This window comes from Ixodes scapularis, unplaced genomic scaffold, assembly GCF_016920785.2.
Source record: "Ixodes scapularis isolate PalLabHiFi unplaced genomic scaffold, ASM1692078v2 PGA_scaffold5__190_contigs__length_132052651, whole genome shotgun sequence".
NCBI lineage: Eukaryota > Metazoa > Arthropoda > Arachnida > Ixodida > Ixodidae > Ixodes > Ixodes scapularis.
This window is the reverse complement of record NW_024609880.1, coordinates 39,510,427-39,527,725: the sequence shown is the minus strand read 5'-3', so window position 1 is coordinate 39,527,725 and position 17,299 is coordinate 39,510,427. Positions and strand designations below refer to the sequence as shown.

Genomic DNA, 17,299 nt, shown 5'->3' with positions numbered 1-17,299 from the left:
AACGCACGCTATTTTCATGGATTTCAATAAAGATTTTGACAAAGTACCTTATCACCGTCTTATGTTAAAACTTCACTTGTTAAGAACAGACCCGTTTGTAACAAAATGGATTGCAGGCTTCCTTTCTAACCGAACTCAATGCATTCATCATGAAAGTAACGATTCGTTACGCCTCAGGGAACCGTGTTCGGTCCATTGCTTTTTTCTGATATATGTTAACGCCCTGCCCACTGGTATTCAGTCCATGATAAGATTATACGCCGACCACTCTGTTTTATTCCGGAAAAATGGAGGGCCCTGATGACTGTACGCTTTTGCAGAGTAATCTGATGTGCCTTGAGACGTGGTGTGAAGGGTGGCAGTTGCAAATTAACGTTTCCAAAACAAAATATCTGAACTTCAATAATAAACACACATCAACACCATTGAACTACACACTTTTCAGTATCCCAGTTGAAAATGTTCATACCTATAAGTATCTTGGATTTCATGCCCAATCTCTCGTGGGAACCACATATTAACCACGTAACGGCAAAGGTTAATCAAACTTTAGGCTTTCTAGGCCGTCCCTTGCACTTGGCAACACGGGAAAGAAAACTGATTGCGTACACATCTCTTCTTCGTCCCACGCTGGCCTACGCATCTCGCATTTGGAACCTATATCAGTCATATCTTATTGACAAGTTAGAAGCCATTCAAAACCGAGCCACCCGCTTCGTTCTTCGCAATTATACCCGTACACGTATAACAACACTAAAACAAAAAAAAAATAATATACCCCTTCTAGCTGACCGACGTAAAGTAACACGACGAACTGGCCTTCATCACCTATACTATCCTTCACCCTCAAAGAAAGAAACATATTGCTCAGCTGTTAACCACGTCTCGGCACGGACAGACAACTTACAGAAACTTCAGCTCGCCACTCCTAGAACTAACACTTTCAAATTTTCTCCGTTACAGTTATCGACATCAGAGTGCGATTCCCTCCCCGACGACATCGTAAGAGTAAAAGAGTCGATTAGATTTCGTTCCGAAATTGCCACTCTTTACAATATGTAAAAAAGAGCGGAAGGAGGAAAAGATTCCTAACTCTTGCCGACTTGTATCTGCGTTGTTGTTTTTGCCCCCCCTCCCCCTTCTATGTAAAGCCCCTACCGAGCGCTATAAGGGTATATTAAATGAAATAAAATAAATGAAGTTCCGGAAATGACCACGGGACGACATCAACCAGTGACTGCGATCAGAAATTTTGACACGGGGAGTATTTTCAACCCTTTATTTTATCTAAATATTCTTCATTCGCTGACGAAACAACTAGCCCTAACCAAGGAAAGTGAGATCGCTGGTGTATGTTCGGGTTTTACGCCACCGTATGAAGTGTTTTTGTCCATTTCTTTCTTTCATTCAATTTATATTTCTACTGTAAAATTTAGTTAGCACCGGCAGTACCTGAAAGCGTCTTTTGTAGCGTGGTGTTGAGCTGAACTGACAGTGCTTATAAAAACTGCAACGCGGAGACGATCGGCCTTCATAACAGTCGGTGAAATAAATATTTTTCAACGCTGTCTTTTTGCCTGCCGCCTGCTATGCGATCGCTTCATTCCCCAAAACACCCTGAGTATTTTTGAAGCAGATCAGGTGTCTGGTAGCGGCTGTTTCTAAGTTCCAAGGATCAACAATCATGATCAGAGTGGTCGTTTTTATGCTTTGATTTTTTAACCTTCGTTTTTTCTGGATTATTTTCATTATACTTTATCACCGGGTGAGTAGGCATGCCGTTTCGTTTCACTAACAATAATGTGAGCTGTTTTCTTGGCACTTCTAATTCCAACACCATTCTGAACGTTCACAACCGTAGCTGTGACCATTTCGGCAACCGCTTTCCGTAATTACGCAGTAAAAGCATACATCGAATTATTTTAGCTGCACGCTAAACGTTATTGTTAAATAACGTTCTCCGAGCATTTATTTCATTAGGACGTTATTGATAAGGAACTAGCTCTGCCATCGAAGCTATTTATGCTGTCGTGTTGCCAGCCCCGAATTCGCTCAGACAGCGATCAGGGCGACCTATGTCGTCCAACTCAAGTTGCTGCTGTTTTTGTTGCCGAAAGCTGTCATACCGAGGCAACAATTTAGTTGTCATCTATACTGTGCTGCTGTTTCCACGATGTGACTGGTAAGTGGGACAACGCGGGGAACGACCAACAAGTTGCCGAACTGTTGAACAGCGTGTTGTGTTGCTGTTGCCTTTGTGTTACCTAAGTGTGACAGGGCCTTTAAGGCCCTGTCACACTGAGGCAACACGACGGCAACAACAACAAGTACATTTAAGTACATTTAACTTAAATCAAATAAATTTAATTTAACAATTTTTCTCAGAAATTTTAGACTGTTTCCCCCTTGTGCTATTTGATCACAAAATCCAACGCTCATTGTTTTCTATTTAGTGTATGATTTGCAGTACCTAAACTACTCGCGTTTGAGTGTTTAGGTAGTTTATATAAATCTCCACCGCATTATTGTGTCTTATTGTAACTAATATATATATGCATAATTTCAAAAGTTTCGCACAATGCGTGTGTGTTTTTTTTTTTCTTTTTTCTTTACTCAATAATTATGTTCAGTGGGTCCGCTGACGAAGCGGACCCACTGAACGTTTCGGCTGCGATACGAATATTGGTCCTTCACCACAGGCAAAAGCAAATATCGGCACGACTTTGCGACGAATGCCCGGGTAATTATCGTTAAGGGCCGAATAATTATCGCGTCTCCAAACGCACTCGTTAAAACAATGGAAAAAAAGTTTTCCTCGTGCTTTTGACGTTAAGGAAATGACGGGAAGCGATTTGCTAGCACACTGACTTTAATGACTCTGAGGGGCACTTGCAGCTGGGCACTTACCCTGTCACCGACAATACAGCATGCAAGTTCATCGGTCCCTTACTCACCACGTGCGTTTGTTCATCCGCTGAATACACGAACGTGCTTTTATTTCCCCCCAACCTGAACCAATTGCGGCGCGATTTTGACTCCCTCACCATCACGCCTTTCCTGCGCGTTCCTTCTGTTGCCCTTCAATTAACCTGCACACTCCCCCTCGCCTTCCGGTGCGCCGAACGCTCATATCGGCCGACTTTCTGGCCGTATAGCAGTTTTGAATGCAGTTGTTAAGTTGACATATAAGATTTTGAGTTTAGTTTTTACCATTTCCTTACACCATTTTGTTATCTCCGCTAACATCTGATTTCATGAACGTCACATGGAAAATGAACAGAAACAAGAACGGCGTGGCAGGCCGAAGAGCGTAACCGCAGCCCGTGCGCGTGCGCAGGTCTCCAAAGCCGGCGGCAGGAGTTTCCGAGGGCGCCTAAAGCGCGCACCTGCACTCCGGCCGCGTCACGTAACACCTAGCAACCGACGTGTAGCGGGGGACAGCGGGGCTAGGGCGTACTTAGGCCACCAATGGGCACCGCGAGGCGGCGTGTACTAAGTAAGGTCATTAAGTTCACTAAGGTCACTAAGTACTAAGTAGGGTCACCCCTAATACAAAGGTAAGCCCAAGGTGGGTTAATTACTTGTAATCAGCCATCCGCAGAATGTCGCTACTAGGCGGCGTGAACGAGGGGAAGGGGGGGGGGGCACGTGTTTTAGTGATACATTAGCCGTTCCCTACTGCGAAACGCCGAAATCGGCGAAGGGGGACGTCGCAAGCGATTGTCGGTCCCTAGGAGCTCAATCCAACGTCAGCGCATGTACCAAGGCACTAGTTCTCACGCATTAATAAGCAGAATTTTCGTTAAGAGCCCTACCATGTAAGCAAGCTTGGACAGAAAAGAAAAAAGCAGATCCGCTCGATTGTTGCTTTTTGTTGCCGTTCTTTTACATATTTCAAAGTTTGCAAAAAAACTGTCCCTGTTCGTGCATTGTTAAATTTTAAAAAGCATGCAATTTGTTTTAGTTTTGAAGGTATGTGAAGCCCACTGCTGACACAGCCTCTAAATAGAAATCAATCTTCTCAATTGCATGCTTATCAAAACTGTCTGTAATTATGTAATGTGTCAGATTTACATATGCTTAATCTAATTTCCTGGGTTTGCCAAATGCGGAACCAGGATTTTCATAAATTACAACAAAAAGAAGTTGAAAGCAAAAAAAAACTGAACCCATATTTTTAAGCCTTGTGGGTAAATTTACCTAATCATCGAACATAAATATATAAACTATCAAAATCATCGTGGTTCAGGAGTGCTAACACACATATTCTCTCTTTTTTCACAGAAACAGACAAAGAAACTCTGTATTTCTGCCGAAGCGCCAACGCCTCCCAGAACGTACTCCTCGAAGCCCAAACGACGTAATACATAGCCAGAAAAGATGGATCTGGCTGTGCCCTATAGGCGGGCTGTCTCTTATTTTTATTTTCAGAGCGACAACCAAAATTTTACATAAAAGCCCAACAAATCGAACCGGCATTAGCAGATGTGGATGCGGAGACCCCTCGATAGTTGTGAATAGCGGGGCTCGGCCCTCGGGGCTTCTGTGCCCGTGGCCCGTGCCTAACGCCGGCCTTGACTAGAAGCATGGCAGGCACATGACACTTTAAGCACCTCAGCAAATTATTGTTTTAAAGACTGATAGACGCAGTTGAAATAAATACGTTAGTAAAAATGCTTTTATAACTGAAAGAAATGAAGGGGGAGCACGGATAGGCACCGGAACATCGCCGTCTGCTGACAGCTGACTAATCGCAGCAGGAGATATCCCTTGCTCCCGCTGTGTATCTTACGACCCCAGACACCCCAGATGTCTTATTTACTGTTTGAAGCCGCGAGAGAAAGCGATACGAAGAACACAAATGTCTTTGGGTGACGCGTATCATTTACATGTACGTTCCGCCCGCCACATCAACCGGCGATCCAGTCATGTAAGAGGACTTGTTGCTGCACAGGAAGAGGATCACTTCCGCTATTTCGAGAGGTTGTGCGTTCCGCTTCATGGGCACTATTTGCTGCAACCTCTTTCGCTTTGTTTCGTTGGAGTACTTTTGAGCCATCGGTGTTTCGGTGCCTCCGGGCAGGACGACGTTGACTCGGATGTGCGACGTTCCGAGCTCACGGGCCACGGATTTTGTGAACGCGATCACTCCGCCCTTGGATGCTGCATACGCACTGACAGTGGGGAAGCCACCCTTTCCAACTATACTGGCAATGTTCACTATAGACCCTAGTGTGTCGTTGTCGGCCAGCATGTATCTCACAGCTTCCTGTGTGACAAGGAACGTTCCCTGGAAGTGAAAATGCATAGTTAATTCTTGTGCAAATACCACTAATGTGGCAGTTAGGAAGCGCTTGTATTGTAAGAAGAGAAGGTATGCCGGTCAGCTGGCTAGGAACATTATTTTTTGGTTCATGGTTTAGGATATAATCTTTTAATTGCATTAGGAAAACGATGCAAGTAGATGTTAAAATATTGGCCAAAAAAAAAATAGGTTTACGTTTCGGCACATTTTTTTCTTAAATTTAGCCATTCCCAAAATGTATTAGTGACTTTTCCATATCACTGAAGTTTCCACTGTTTTATACTTTTCAAAAAAGTTCGAAAGACTGAATATGTTCTCATCAAATCGTGTTCACCTGTTTGTGAAGCCTATTGAGAACTCAGGAGGCCAAGAAGCCTTCTGTGGTATAGTTTACAGAAGCACAAAAAGGCGCATGGTAGCAATATGGTGTTAATATTCAACGTTCTAACTAATGAGAAAAGTCAACAAACACGTGTAACGTGTTCTATAATCTGATGGGGCGTAAGTGTCATCGTTGTCTTTCTTCACAATATTCTAAAGGCGACACTAATGCAGTTACAGCTGATTTAAACTGTCATCAAAACCCAGCACGCGATTTTTATGCTTGTTTGTGTTAAAAAGTTATTTGTAGCACCATTATCAAGAATTGTATGCTAATACATTCATACAGATAGCGTCCTAAAAGGTGATTCAGTAATTCATTCCCAACACGAAATGCGGTTCTTAGGTCATGCGAAGTACCTTTAGGTTTGTGTCCACCGTATTGTCATATGAACATTCAGACAAGTTGACCAGGAGCGTCGGCTTGTGCATGATACCGGCGCTGTTCACCACAATGCTAATGTTCTTATCAGGGTAGGCACCTTTGACGCATTCAAACATTTCTTTCACCAGGGTTGAATTTCTTACATCAACATAAGCTGTCATGTGTTCACTTTTGTCCCCTGAAATGACTGTGAAAAGAATGCACATTCAAAGATTGATTTGAATAACTCTAGGAAAAAATGACAACTAAGACATATATAATAAATGTGAGTCAATTCTGATTTGGAAGGCAAACCAAATGTCCTTTATTTATCATTCAAGGATCATTGACCTGTCCGGCAAATTAAAGCTTGTAATGTTCTCAGTTAGACTTTCAATAACTTTCTAGTCTTATCGTTCTTTCCTATGGGATGATTCAGTTAGTAATGAAAACAACAATGAGCGAACAAAACAAAATGCTTACTAAATTTTTTAGGACGAAATGCTGGCCTAAGGACTGGTATCGAACTACATAATTCGAAACCAGACCGACGAGCCTTTGGCTATTACTCCGAGGCTTATTGCACTCAGGTAGCCAAGGTAATCTTTATTTATTTACTTATTTATTTATTTATTTATTTATTTTAACCCTAAAGGCCCTTTTGGGGTTATTACATAAAGGGAACGTGATACAAAGATTGGTACAACTGAACCAAGTAGGAAAAAAAGAGTCGAAGATAATGAATAAGGGTACAAAGCATAAATTGAAGGTAGAAAGCATTTGGCGCAATTTTGGCCTCCAAACATAAGATTTAAAACATATGGTGTTTGGATAGCGTTAAATATGGTGAGCAGTAATGTACAGTACTTAAAAAAATATTTCCATTTTTTTCGGATCACCAAATATTTTCGCACCCATTTCTTTAGATGGATATACCGACCTTCACTCAAATTGTGCTCATTAACACGACTCGCCCTATTTATGCCAAATGTTTGGGACGCGTTTTCTTTTGCTGTAAAACAATTTGATAAAAGACGACATAACGGTTCATGGAATTGGAATAAAAAATTGGGGAGTGAGTGAGAGGAGGGGTTAGCTGGTTTATGTTACACATTTCTGAAATGCCGGAGAACATGAACGTGAAGGGGGCAAAACACTGAACATCTTCCAACACAGCTACTAAACTTGATTGCCACAAAGATATATATATCATTTCACACGCGCACGTCATCCGGAAATTTGCACTCGTTTTCGTGACCTTCAGCTAGGATTACATCTAGTATTGGCCTCAGTTCGAACCAGCGACCGCAATCGTGCAAAGTAGTGAAACCTATTATCCAATTTATATGTTAACACAAAAACCGGACCCGGCGCCACCCTTGCACATCCGTGCAAACGCCCCCCACTGACGCCTGTTAAGGTAACATAAAAAACAAAACCATTTCTTTAGAAAAATTACAAAATCAAAACGTTTCGGGTTGCCCTATCTAGGGCGATAGACGATTGACTAATACAATTGTCCTTCGGGGGTACCCTTTACTGTCTCCTACAAAACTCTTTTTGCGTAATATTTTTTCTTTGTTAAAGGACCATTTTTTTCTTTGTTAAAGGACCATGAATACGATTTGGAGGTCCCGTTTAACGATTGAAAGAGAAGTCATATGTATTGAAGGAATGTTGTCGAGGTTTTCTTCCGATCCACAAAAGTGGTGATCTGGTCGCTATCGTCGCCTGAAATGAATTTTAAAAAAATGCGCGTACAACGCGTGAATAACTTTGGGCAAACATAAACATACAGATATATAGTAAACGAGGGTGATTTATGTTTTAAGAGCCAAATCGTTAGTGTCCGGCGGAACAAAGGCTATTATTTTCTCCATTCAACTCAGAATCACTGTCCAACGTTTCACTTCTCTCAGGGTTACGTTGATTCCTTATAAAAAAATTGATGATTGAATATAGATAAAATATTATTATATTCATTGAATATTTAGAATACAAATGTTGACCCAAGGGTCGGCAGCAACGTAAAGTTATCAAGGGCAAAGCGATCTGCTTGTGGCAATCAGACCCAGGCGAACTGCATTGAAACAGCCGAATGACTGCGATGCCGGTTGAAAACAATAAAGATTCCCGGTGATGAAAATTAAACTTTAATTATTAATTTTACACGCAACATATTCAAACCGGTGAATGTTTCTCCAATGTCTATTATCGTCATTCAACTTGCAAGCAATTATTTCTGGAGATAAATGCAGCCAAGCCTCCTCTAACATTAAATATTTGCAATCACACGACACTCCTGCTCTACTAGATTACTGGGAGCGCAAAATGATTTTATGTAAATATAGTTAGTACATATAATCCAATAATATTTAGGATTGGGAGGGTCATTTAAGCAAATATCGCGCTTATTTTTAATTAGGATTCAAAAAGGTAGGTTTTGCAGTTACTGTGCTTGTACTGCGTACATTAGTGCACACTGACCCTTGACAAAATTTCTGAATCTGTGCATGTTACTAATGCTCCCCTATCCACGTGTGTGTGTTTATTGTTATGAAGAGATCATGATCGTGTACTTATAACTACAGAATTAATGATCAGAAATAGGGTGTGGTAAACTAAAAGCAGAACAGCTATTAAGCTGTTCCATCGTGAACACGATCATCTTCACAACTGACAATCCGAGTTGCACCAATGTGTGAGTTCAGATTCTTATACCGTAATATCCCGAGACATGGCCCCTAAAATCGCGAGAAAATGGAGTGAAAATAAGTTGCGGGTTAACTTTCGGAGTGTAATGAAGAAAAGTAAAAAAAAAAAATTATTTTCAGATCATGTGTCTCTTCTAAACTTCTCATCGCGGCGACGAGCGATTAAGGAGATATGACTGTGCTTTCCAGTCAGCAATGATCGATTATATCCCGCCATTGCTAACTAGACGTATTTACGCCGAAGTCATCATTCATCCCAACACTACGATTACTAGGAATGGGCTATTCTTCGGTGTTTAAAAGAAAATATCTAGCAAATCAAGCCAAAAATAGGTTGCGGGCGATCTCGGGTCTTTACGGTAACGATGGAACTGTTTCATAACATAGTGCTTATTACCAATGCAATATATATAAAGCATAGGAAAACAAAGACCACCTAAATCATATTAACATAATTGTTCTAGAACGCGGCAAGCAAATCGTATAAACTTAAACAATTATTGAGCTTAGTCAACTGCTCGGAAAACCAAAGCTCCGTCATTGTAAGTTACAATCTCGCCGCGGAAAAAATATTTCTAATATTTCTTTTTTTTTTTACATTTTACTACACGTCCAATCGGTGTGAAGCCTGCAATAGTTTACACAAGTGTTTTGAGAAAGGTTATGCAGCAATGTAAATTTTATTTTTAAAAAATGCGAAACCTGTCAAGTATACATTTTTTTACAGACAAAATCAACCAGATTTATCAATGAAACAAGAAAACAGCGCAACATCGCGATGGGACAAAGGACGACACAGGCAAAACAGGTGCTGACTAACATGTTTTTATTTGAAAAAAACATGAAAACACAAAACATAACCTGTACATACTCAGTATATAGTTTCTTAGGAAAAAAAAACAGCCATTTGTTAGTGCATCGCCTGGTCTGCCTGTGTCTTCTTCTGAACCGTTGTCCTTTTGCGCTGTATTCTCGTTTCAATTGATCACCAGGTCGCCCAGATTTTTACGCTGCTACATAATTGTCAACATTCGCTGGGAATCGAGCAATCAGCAAAAATAATCCCCTGCTTATTCTTAATCGCAAATATTGTCGTACGTAATTTACTTCTAAATTCACCTAATTTAGTGCGTACGTTCTGACGGAGTGAAGATTTTTTGATGAAGGAATGCTCACCATAAAAGTATCTTCATTTCATAACGCGGGCATAATAAACTTATATAAATACTTACTTTCTCAGCTGGATAAAGCTTTCACCAATTTTCCGAGGGGTTGTTAGCATATGCTAGGGTTGTTCAGGTTGGCAGTCATATTCTCGCGGAATTGCAGCACTCGGCAAATAAAAGAACTATCTAAACGTATTGGCCAATATCAGCATAAAACAAGCAGTAGCTGAAGACGGCGAACTACGCCGTTTCAGTAAATATAAAATATAAATATTTTGTGGTGGCCTTCTTTGACTTATACAGTGGCTTTTTTATTGCACAAGGTCTCAGTCAGTTTACGTATCTCTAATAATCAGCATAAGATCAGCCTTGAGGCAAGCTTCTGTATGATACGTACCGCAAACTAGAACGTTTAGTTTAGTCAGAAATAAATATAAAGTGGTACAATATTTCAGTACCGCTAAGATAATTTAGTTGATATTCCTGCAACCAATTACACGACCTAGGGGCATACCACGTACATTGTTCATCTCTTCTGATAGTATATGCGTTTTGTAGTTAACAATAGTTAAAACGTGAATAATGTGATCCAGGTGAACACAAATGTAAAGTTGCATTCCCCATTTTGTACTGAGAATAAAGTATAGAACTCCGAGGAGACGCAGATGCTACTTAAATTGTAAGTGACGGTACCCACCTTTCAACATTTCGAGGGTTATATTCGAGCCGGTTGAGTTTATGTCAGCCACCACGACAATGGCACCCTCGCGAGCCAGAACTAAGCAAACACTCCTGCCGATTCCACTTGCCCCGCCTGTGACGATCGCCAGTCTACCTTTCAGTCCATAGGAGGAATTTCCTATGTCGGGCATATTCGTAGATGATGTTTCATCCCATGCGGTATATGTCGCTTCATTCTCTTCACCATAGCATTTATCCAAGTCCTCATTTGAGCCGGATGAGAGGTATCTTGTCAGAACTACACAAAATGCCAAGTAGTAGGAAGAACGCTTAAGAATTAACATCGTGAAAGGAAGTCGATAGGTTTGTTTAGAACGCAAGGAAGAGAACACAGATTCTAAGCCAATGCTTTTTAATGTTACGCTTATATATAAACCGAAATCAAGGCGTCAACATAGCAACACCCGCCTCCAAAATGACGCAAAGAAAATGCAATACCATCATTCGTCAATTCAACGCCCTATAAGAACAACTCGAGACCGCTCCTACCATAAAAAAGCAGCGAAATAAAAAAAAAATGCTACGTTTACGTCATTTGAGTCTCCGACTTTTCTGCGTCATTTCATTATACAATACCCTTCAAAATAAGTTAACAACTACCCATTGTCAAGAGCACCCCTGAGCTTGTGCGGAGGGGGTTAGGCAGCCGAGTGTGTTAGCGCATTGGAGCTCGGGGAACGTGGTGCAAGCTGCAATACTCAGAGGAGGCATTCTGATATGAGACTACCCCCTATCAGGCAATCTCAGAGGAAACTTTCTCATAAAAGACTCTCTCCTATGAGGCTGCCTCGTCGCACTGCACCAGGGATCCTTAATTCGATACCCACACTGCCCGTTTCGATCTGGGCGAGAATCATAAAGGCGTGCGGTCGTGTATCACTACTGCGTAATGCACGTTACAGACCCAGAGAGCCGATTTGCTGGTGAATGGGGTTATCTATCCCGGTGGTTAAAATATCCGCAAGAGAGATTCTGAGGTCGCGTGACCTGCTCCGTGGAGAGAAAGAGTCTAGCGCTCCAACCGATTCCGCACAGCAGACTTAAGCCTTGCTTCCCGTTTTCTTTTATTCTCGCTCAGCCATGACCTTTCCCAGAAATATATTTACATGCCGCTCTTGCACGAACGCGATTAATTTCACACACTTCCTGCACACAAAATCGAACTTAAATAAGCGAAGCAAGAAAACTTACTGCAGCCTTCTGCCTGGAACGCTTGGTACCTTTAGTTTCTTTACACCACGGAGCCGGTCACGTCACCTCAAAATCCATCTGGCAACCATTCTAACCACCGGGAGAGATAACCGCATTTAACAGCAAACAGACCCAGGCTAGCAGTGGAAGTAAACTGGCTACATTTTTCATTTACAGCGTTAAGCAGTATCGCCGCACATCGAAGGCAGGCCGACCTTACGCATGGTCAGCCTGCCAAACACGAACGTCCCATTAGGCTTTGGTTTCTGGCATACGGGAGATGACAGGACGGAAAGAAGTACTGCGTCAGCTTGCGGCTGAGAATGCCGCTGCCACTGCATGTACCCCAGTACCATTCAAACGCTGGCGCAGCAATTGTGTTCAGCCTGTGCCGAGCGCCGACCCGTGGTACGTGGCGTAGTACGTCCGGTTCCTTACTCCGTTCATGCCTAAGCTGAGAGGAGGCTGATTGGCCCCGTCCGGTACTAATCAGCCGACTCTCCTTCATTACCCGACCCGCCACTCTGCGCGTGAGTATGAAAGGGAGCCTGATCATGTGACGAAATAGAGGCGTATGTCTGGTCCAACGAGGACGTACCTTCCGCCTAGTCTAAGCTTAGGACTGAACGACGTATAGGGCCTTGCTATCTAGGAATTGCTGGCTTTGCTTCGAGAAATGTGTAACTCGTTTGCGGAACAAACCCAAGTAGCGCAGTTCTTTTAGCCAAGAATTTCGTTTTTGTTTGGCTATTCAGGAATTTGAAAGTCCGAAAAAGCAAAGAAATAACCAAGCTTGATTTTTTTTTGTTCAGAGTATGAGTGTTTTGTTACCTAAATCGCCAAACACTCGTCAGAGTTGCACTTCACTACCCGGTAAGTCTATCTGGCAGCCAGGGTTGGGAAGTAGTGCGCTCCACATGCACCGCGATGGTATTTCAGAAATGCATTATGTATTTATATTTTTGTATTGCAATACCATTTTTCAAATGCATTTTCTATTTCTGTAGCCACATACATTTTCGGGTTTGTTCCTAGTACCGTGATGCTATTAGGGGCCGATTCATTTGGCAACTATTTTCATAGAATCGTTGACCTCGACACAAAAGGTAAAGACCAAGTTTCATCTGGGATGTTTTGTCCCTGATCATATATGACCCTCTTCTCCATTCTGTAAATGATTACCAAGGCTTCCTCGGACTTCCGGTGATCGATCTCTCTTGTACATTCAATAGACCGATCTCACAGCCAATTTCATTACGCCACCGCTGCCACCAGGCATCGTGGGAACTTTAGACTTTTCGCAAGCGCGACAACCCCACTGAGGGCCTCCGCGCGCAGAGCAGGAGGCAGCACGAGCTGTCCCGTGAACTGGCGCCTGCCTCCTATGAAGCGCGGTTAAGGCGGCGACACGCATGCGCGGAACGCTTCCCTTATATCGGAAGCATCTATAGTCGCTTCCGATATCGCCGCACCTAACAGGCAGATAAAAAAAATACGGGCTCCTTGAACTTCATTCAATGGGGACGTCGTAAGGTCAATGCTGAAGGAGGCGCCCGGATTGGTCGAAATCCCGGTGACTTCTCGAGCTTGTCCGGGAGAACACACAAAAGATTTAGAGGTTCCTGCGATTTTGCTTCAAAAGGATAATAGACGCCGATAAAAACCCTAGCTCAAGCAATGGTGATGGAGAAAAAAGCTTGCTTTCCTACTACAACGTACTATGCAATATGTTAATTCGAAGGTAAATTTAATTCCAGCGAAAATATGTTTTAGTCAAATTAAGACTGCATCTTAAAGCAGGTGCTTATTTGTTGGTTTATGAAAAATTTTCTCAAATGCTAGATTAAGCTTATAGAGCATTTTATATAATGCTTCTTTCTTCTTCTTTGTGTACAGTACCATGTGCATTTAAATAGTTTTCTTCTGAGCCAGCCACGGCACTGATGTCACCTCACTTCAGGGTTCCTTGTTGCTTTGCATAAAGCATGCCCTGCACAGGTGTGTGCGCGCTACGCACCGTTGCGTTTCAGAGTGACTGCGTTACATCGAAAAACCAAAGCCGAGTCACCGGCACATCTCTGCTTCGTATGAACCGTGGAATCCAATTCAAGGAGTAGCTTGGCACGCCACATAAGGAGCAGGAATGTCCTGGTTTTTCGCAGCCGCAACGCAGTCAAACGCACTCAAACGCTGTCAAACACAACTATACGTAGGGACATTGAAACATGTGGTCGTATGGCTTCGTGCGTACCTAACACATAATTTACACGCGCAAGTTGGAAGCATCACGAGCTCGCGCATACATGAAGCTACGTGTGCTGTAATGTCATGTCCACAAGCGGTACCGCGAGCAACGTTACATCCGTATTTGACGCTTTGACTTCTCCAAATAAGCTAAAACCTAAAACCTCTAGCCCCAAACGCAACAAAGTGGGATTAAAAACATCGGACTCAAACGTCCAAGGAGCGTTGGGTGGGAACGGCTCGAGTTCCGTTCTTGCACTTGAGCAGGCAAACGGCAAACGAACCCGACCGACGCCCGCCAACCGATAACCAGTACATTTACGAATACGTGCCTACTCTGCTTACAGAGGGGTACGCAGCGGTATGATGGCATCGTTGGCCGTGGAACTGACGCAGTCAAACTAGCGTCTACGGCCCATGCAACGTATGCGACGACGCCGCAATACCCTGCAGCCATAGAGTTCATCCTGCAGCATGGCGACTGGCACTGGTTGCCGTTGCGTACGACAGATGGAGCTTTTTTTCTCTGAGAGGCCTATTTCATAAACTTTATGGTAATTGGTTAAACTATTTAAGATGACCACAGCAACAAAACACGGACCATTCAAAGACCAGAGAATTCCTTCGCCCATCTTAGAAAGTCAGAAAGGGAGATCCTGCCATTGGCAAGCTGGCCTTGCGACGTTGTTTTTTTGTTTTTTTTTTGTTTTGTTTTTTAAATGTGTGGGTGCGATGTTGCGTGGCTTGAGAGCCTTCTTACCAGGCACATATCTTTTTCTTCATTTCAATCTTGAATCATCGGATGCAAATTATGCTCATCTGCCGTGCCCTGTGAGGATATTCAATTATTTACAACCTGTGTCGGAGTGGTAGTACAGATCTACGATCGCTGTATATTTGCCTATGTGCCGACCGTCATGCCGTGGGTTGGCATGCATTCTAGATGTCATTCTCCAAGAAGCATTTCAAGGCGTAATAAAGGTTCAGATGCCTGGACTTCCTAATGTCATAGGTCCCTTAATTTTGGTTTCCCGTGAGTGTATGCTGCAATTATTGCTTTTCCCTAGCCTGATCATGTACGCGGTTAAAATGAGAAAATTCCTTTTGAGACAAGTCAAAACCAAAAAGTATGTTTTTAGGAACTTTGGAATGTGGGGGGGGGGGGGGGGGGGGAGAGAGAGAAAGTTTAAAATGTGAAGAAAAGTATTTTCGAGAATGGTCAAAACCAGAAACTATGTTTTGAGAAAGTTTGAAAGGAGAAGGGTTAAAATGAGACAAGTCGTTTTGAGAATAGTCAAAACACTAAAGTTTGTTCGGAGAACGGTTTAGGTGAGAGAGGGAGAAAAGCGAAATTTGTTTTGCGCTGGGGTGAAATGATAAGGTGAAAACGAGAAGGTAGAAATGCGAACGGGTTCAAATGAGAACCACCCCAATTCAGTCTACAGCTGCGTGTGACTATAGGTCCTGAATTAAAATCACGAAATTGGCTCCGCCGGTCTGTTTTGAGTCTCGAGCCTCTAGGCGATGTTGCAAACTAATTCCTTTACTCGATAAAAATATGAACCAAACTCATCAAGCCGACTGTTTCCTCTTTATTATTTAACGAGACCAGCAGATGCGGTCGTGGTCCCATTTCTCTTTCCAGGTGTGCACATGGCAACGAACTGTGCAGCATAGCCTCTTTACCTCAATTTTTTTATAAATATCTGGAAACACTGGGTGATTCCAACAATTAGAACAACCAAAACCCAGACAAGCACTGCAGCTGTCGTAGCAACGTGAAACCGTCACTGTAGCAAGCAAAAGCGTGCGCTAGTCAAACGCATCATCACAGAAACGCGAACTCCGAGGCGCTCACTCTACGTGACACATAAGCGAGACGACATCACACCTAATCAATCTGCCGACTTGTATTTTCATACTAATACAAAAATAAAGGAACAAAAGCTTGAACTTTTTTTGAAGTGGTAATTGCAAACACGGGAGTGCTCGAAAGGCAGCATTAGGGGTGGTTCACATTGTTTAACCCGATCGCCCAAATCCACAGCTGCCGCTTCGTCTTGCGCAGGCTAATAGAGGAAACCAAAGGAAACATAAACTGCGACAACCCTTCCTCTCGTTGCTGCAGCCAACAAATGAACAGCGTGGGGGCATGTCAGAGAACTTGGAAACGCGCGACCACCGCTGCCTCCCGCAGTCCCAAGCCGGACGCACCACGCCACCAAAAATGGCGGACTCCTCTCTGCTGCTGCTGCGCATGCGCCGTGGAAACTTCGAGAAAAGGCCACTTGTGTGGAACACCCGAGAAAAACCAGACTTCGCATTTCTTTGGCAAATCGGGGCGGAAAAAGATTACTTTGGCCCAAACTAGTGCTTTGGAGCTAAAACCGCATTAGACCTCTTGAATTGCCAAACGAGATAAACTAGGAGTTTCTTTGACGTGCTGCCTGCAACAGTGCTGTTTCCAAGACACAGACCCTGATGTTTGCATAAGCAGCATGCTGTTGAAGCAACAGATCTTTGACAAGAATATGCCAGACAACAAAGCGGACATGACTGCAAAAAATATTCGAAGGCAGTGGCATGAAAGCATTTCAATATATTATCGAACTTAACCGAAGCAGTACTTCGTGCAGCTGTGGAGGCCGAGCCCATAGATTCTTGTTATACTCTGGTATTTTCGGGTGTGTAAATAGTCATTTATTCGCTTATTTGCCGAATGTACACCCCCGCACACTATGATCTGACAGACGATCTGGACGTTTGCTGCGCCTGCATTTCCCTCAAGCTTTACATTGTCTTAGGTTGTCAGAGCTCAAATAAAGAGTCCTGAGCTTCGCGCTCAAAATCAATTGTGAATCAAAGCTTCTTTAAAAACTGTCAGGAAAGACAAAGGAGCAAGAAGGGCTGGTGTTAGCTCATATTGTCCGGGGTAGCACTTAAACTGCAGTAAATAAAATTTTTACACCTACCAACGTCTGCGCGATCTTATCTCAAATCACTGTTCTGTAACGATGTCCTTTTTTGAGAAGTATTTAGATTAGTGCACGTACTTTTGACCACTCATAATGAACAAAGAATATGTTTCTCTAAGTATCGCCTTATTTAAACAAAAAATATATAAAACATGCATTAATTCGATAAATCTGGATGCCTGATTTTCTTCCTGCGCCATTCAGGAGTGGAAACGAGA

General features: G+C 42.8%; 1 protein-coding gene across 1 annotated transcript; it reads right to left on the bottom strand.

Annotated features, from left to right (window-relative positions):
• Positions 1 to 262: 262 nt before the first annotated feature.
• On the bottom strand, positions 263 to 11,011 carry LOC121837951 (3-oxoacyl-[acyl-carrier-protein] reductase FabG-like). Its single transcript, XM_042293868.1, has 3 exons — positions 10,628 to 11,011; positions 6,047 to 6,258; positions 263 to 5,290 (listed from the first exon to the last, which is right to left on the bottom strand). The coding sequence occupies exons 1-3, from the start codon at positions 10,953 to 10,955 to the stop codon at positions 4,886 to 4,888; spliced, it is 945 nt and encodes a 314-aa protein (XP_042149802.1). The 5' UTR covers positions 10,956 to 11,011; the 3' UTR covers positions 263 to 4,885.
• Positions 11,012 to 17,299: the final 6,288 nt, after the last annotated feature.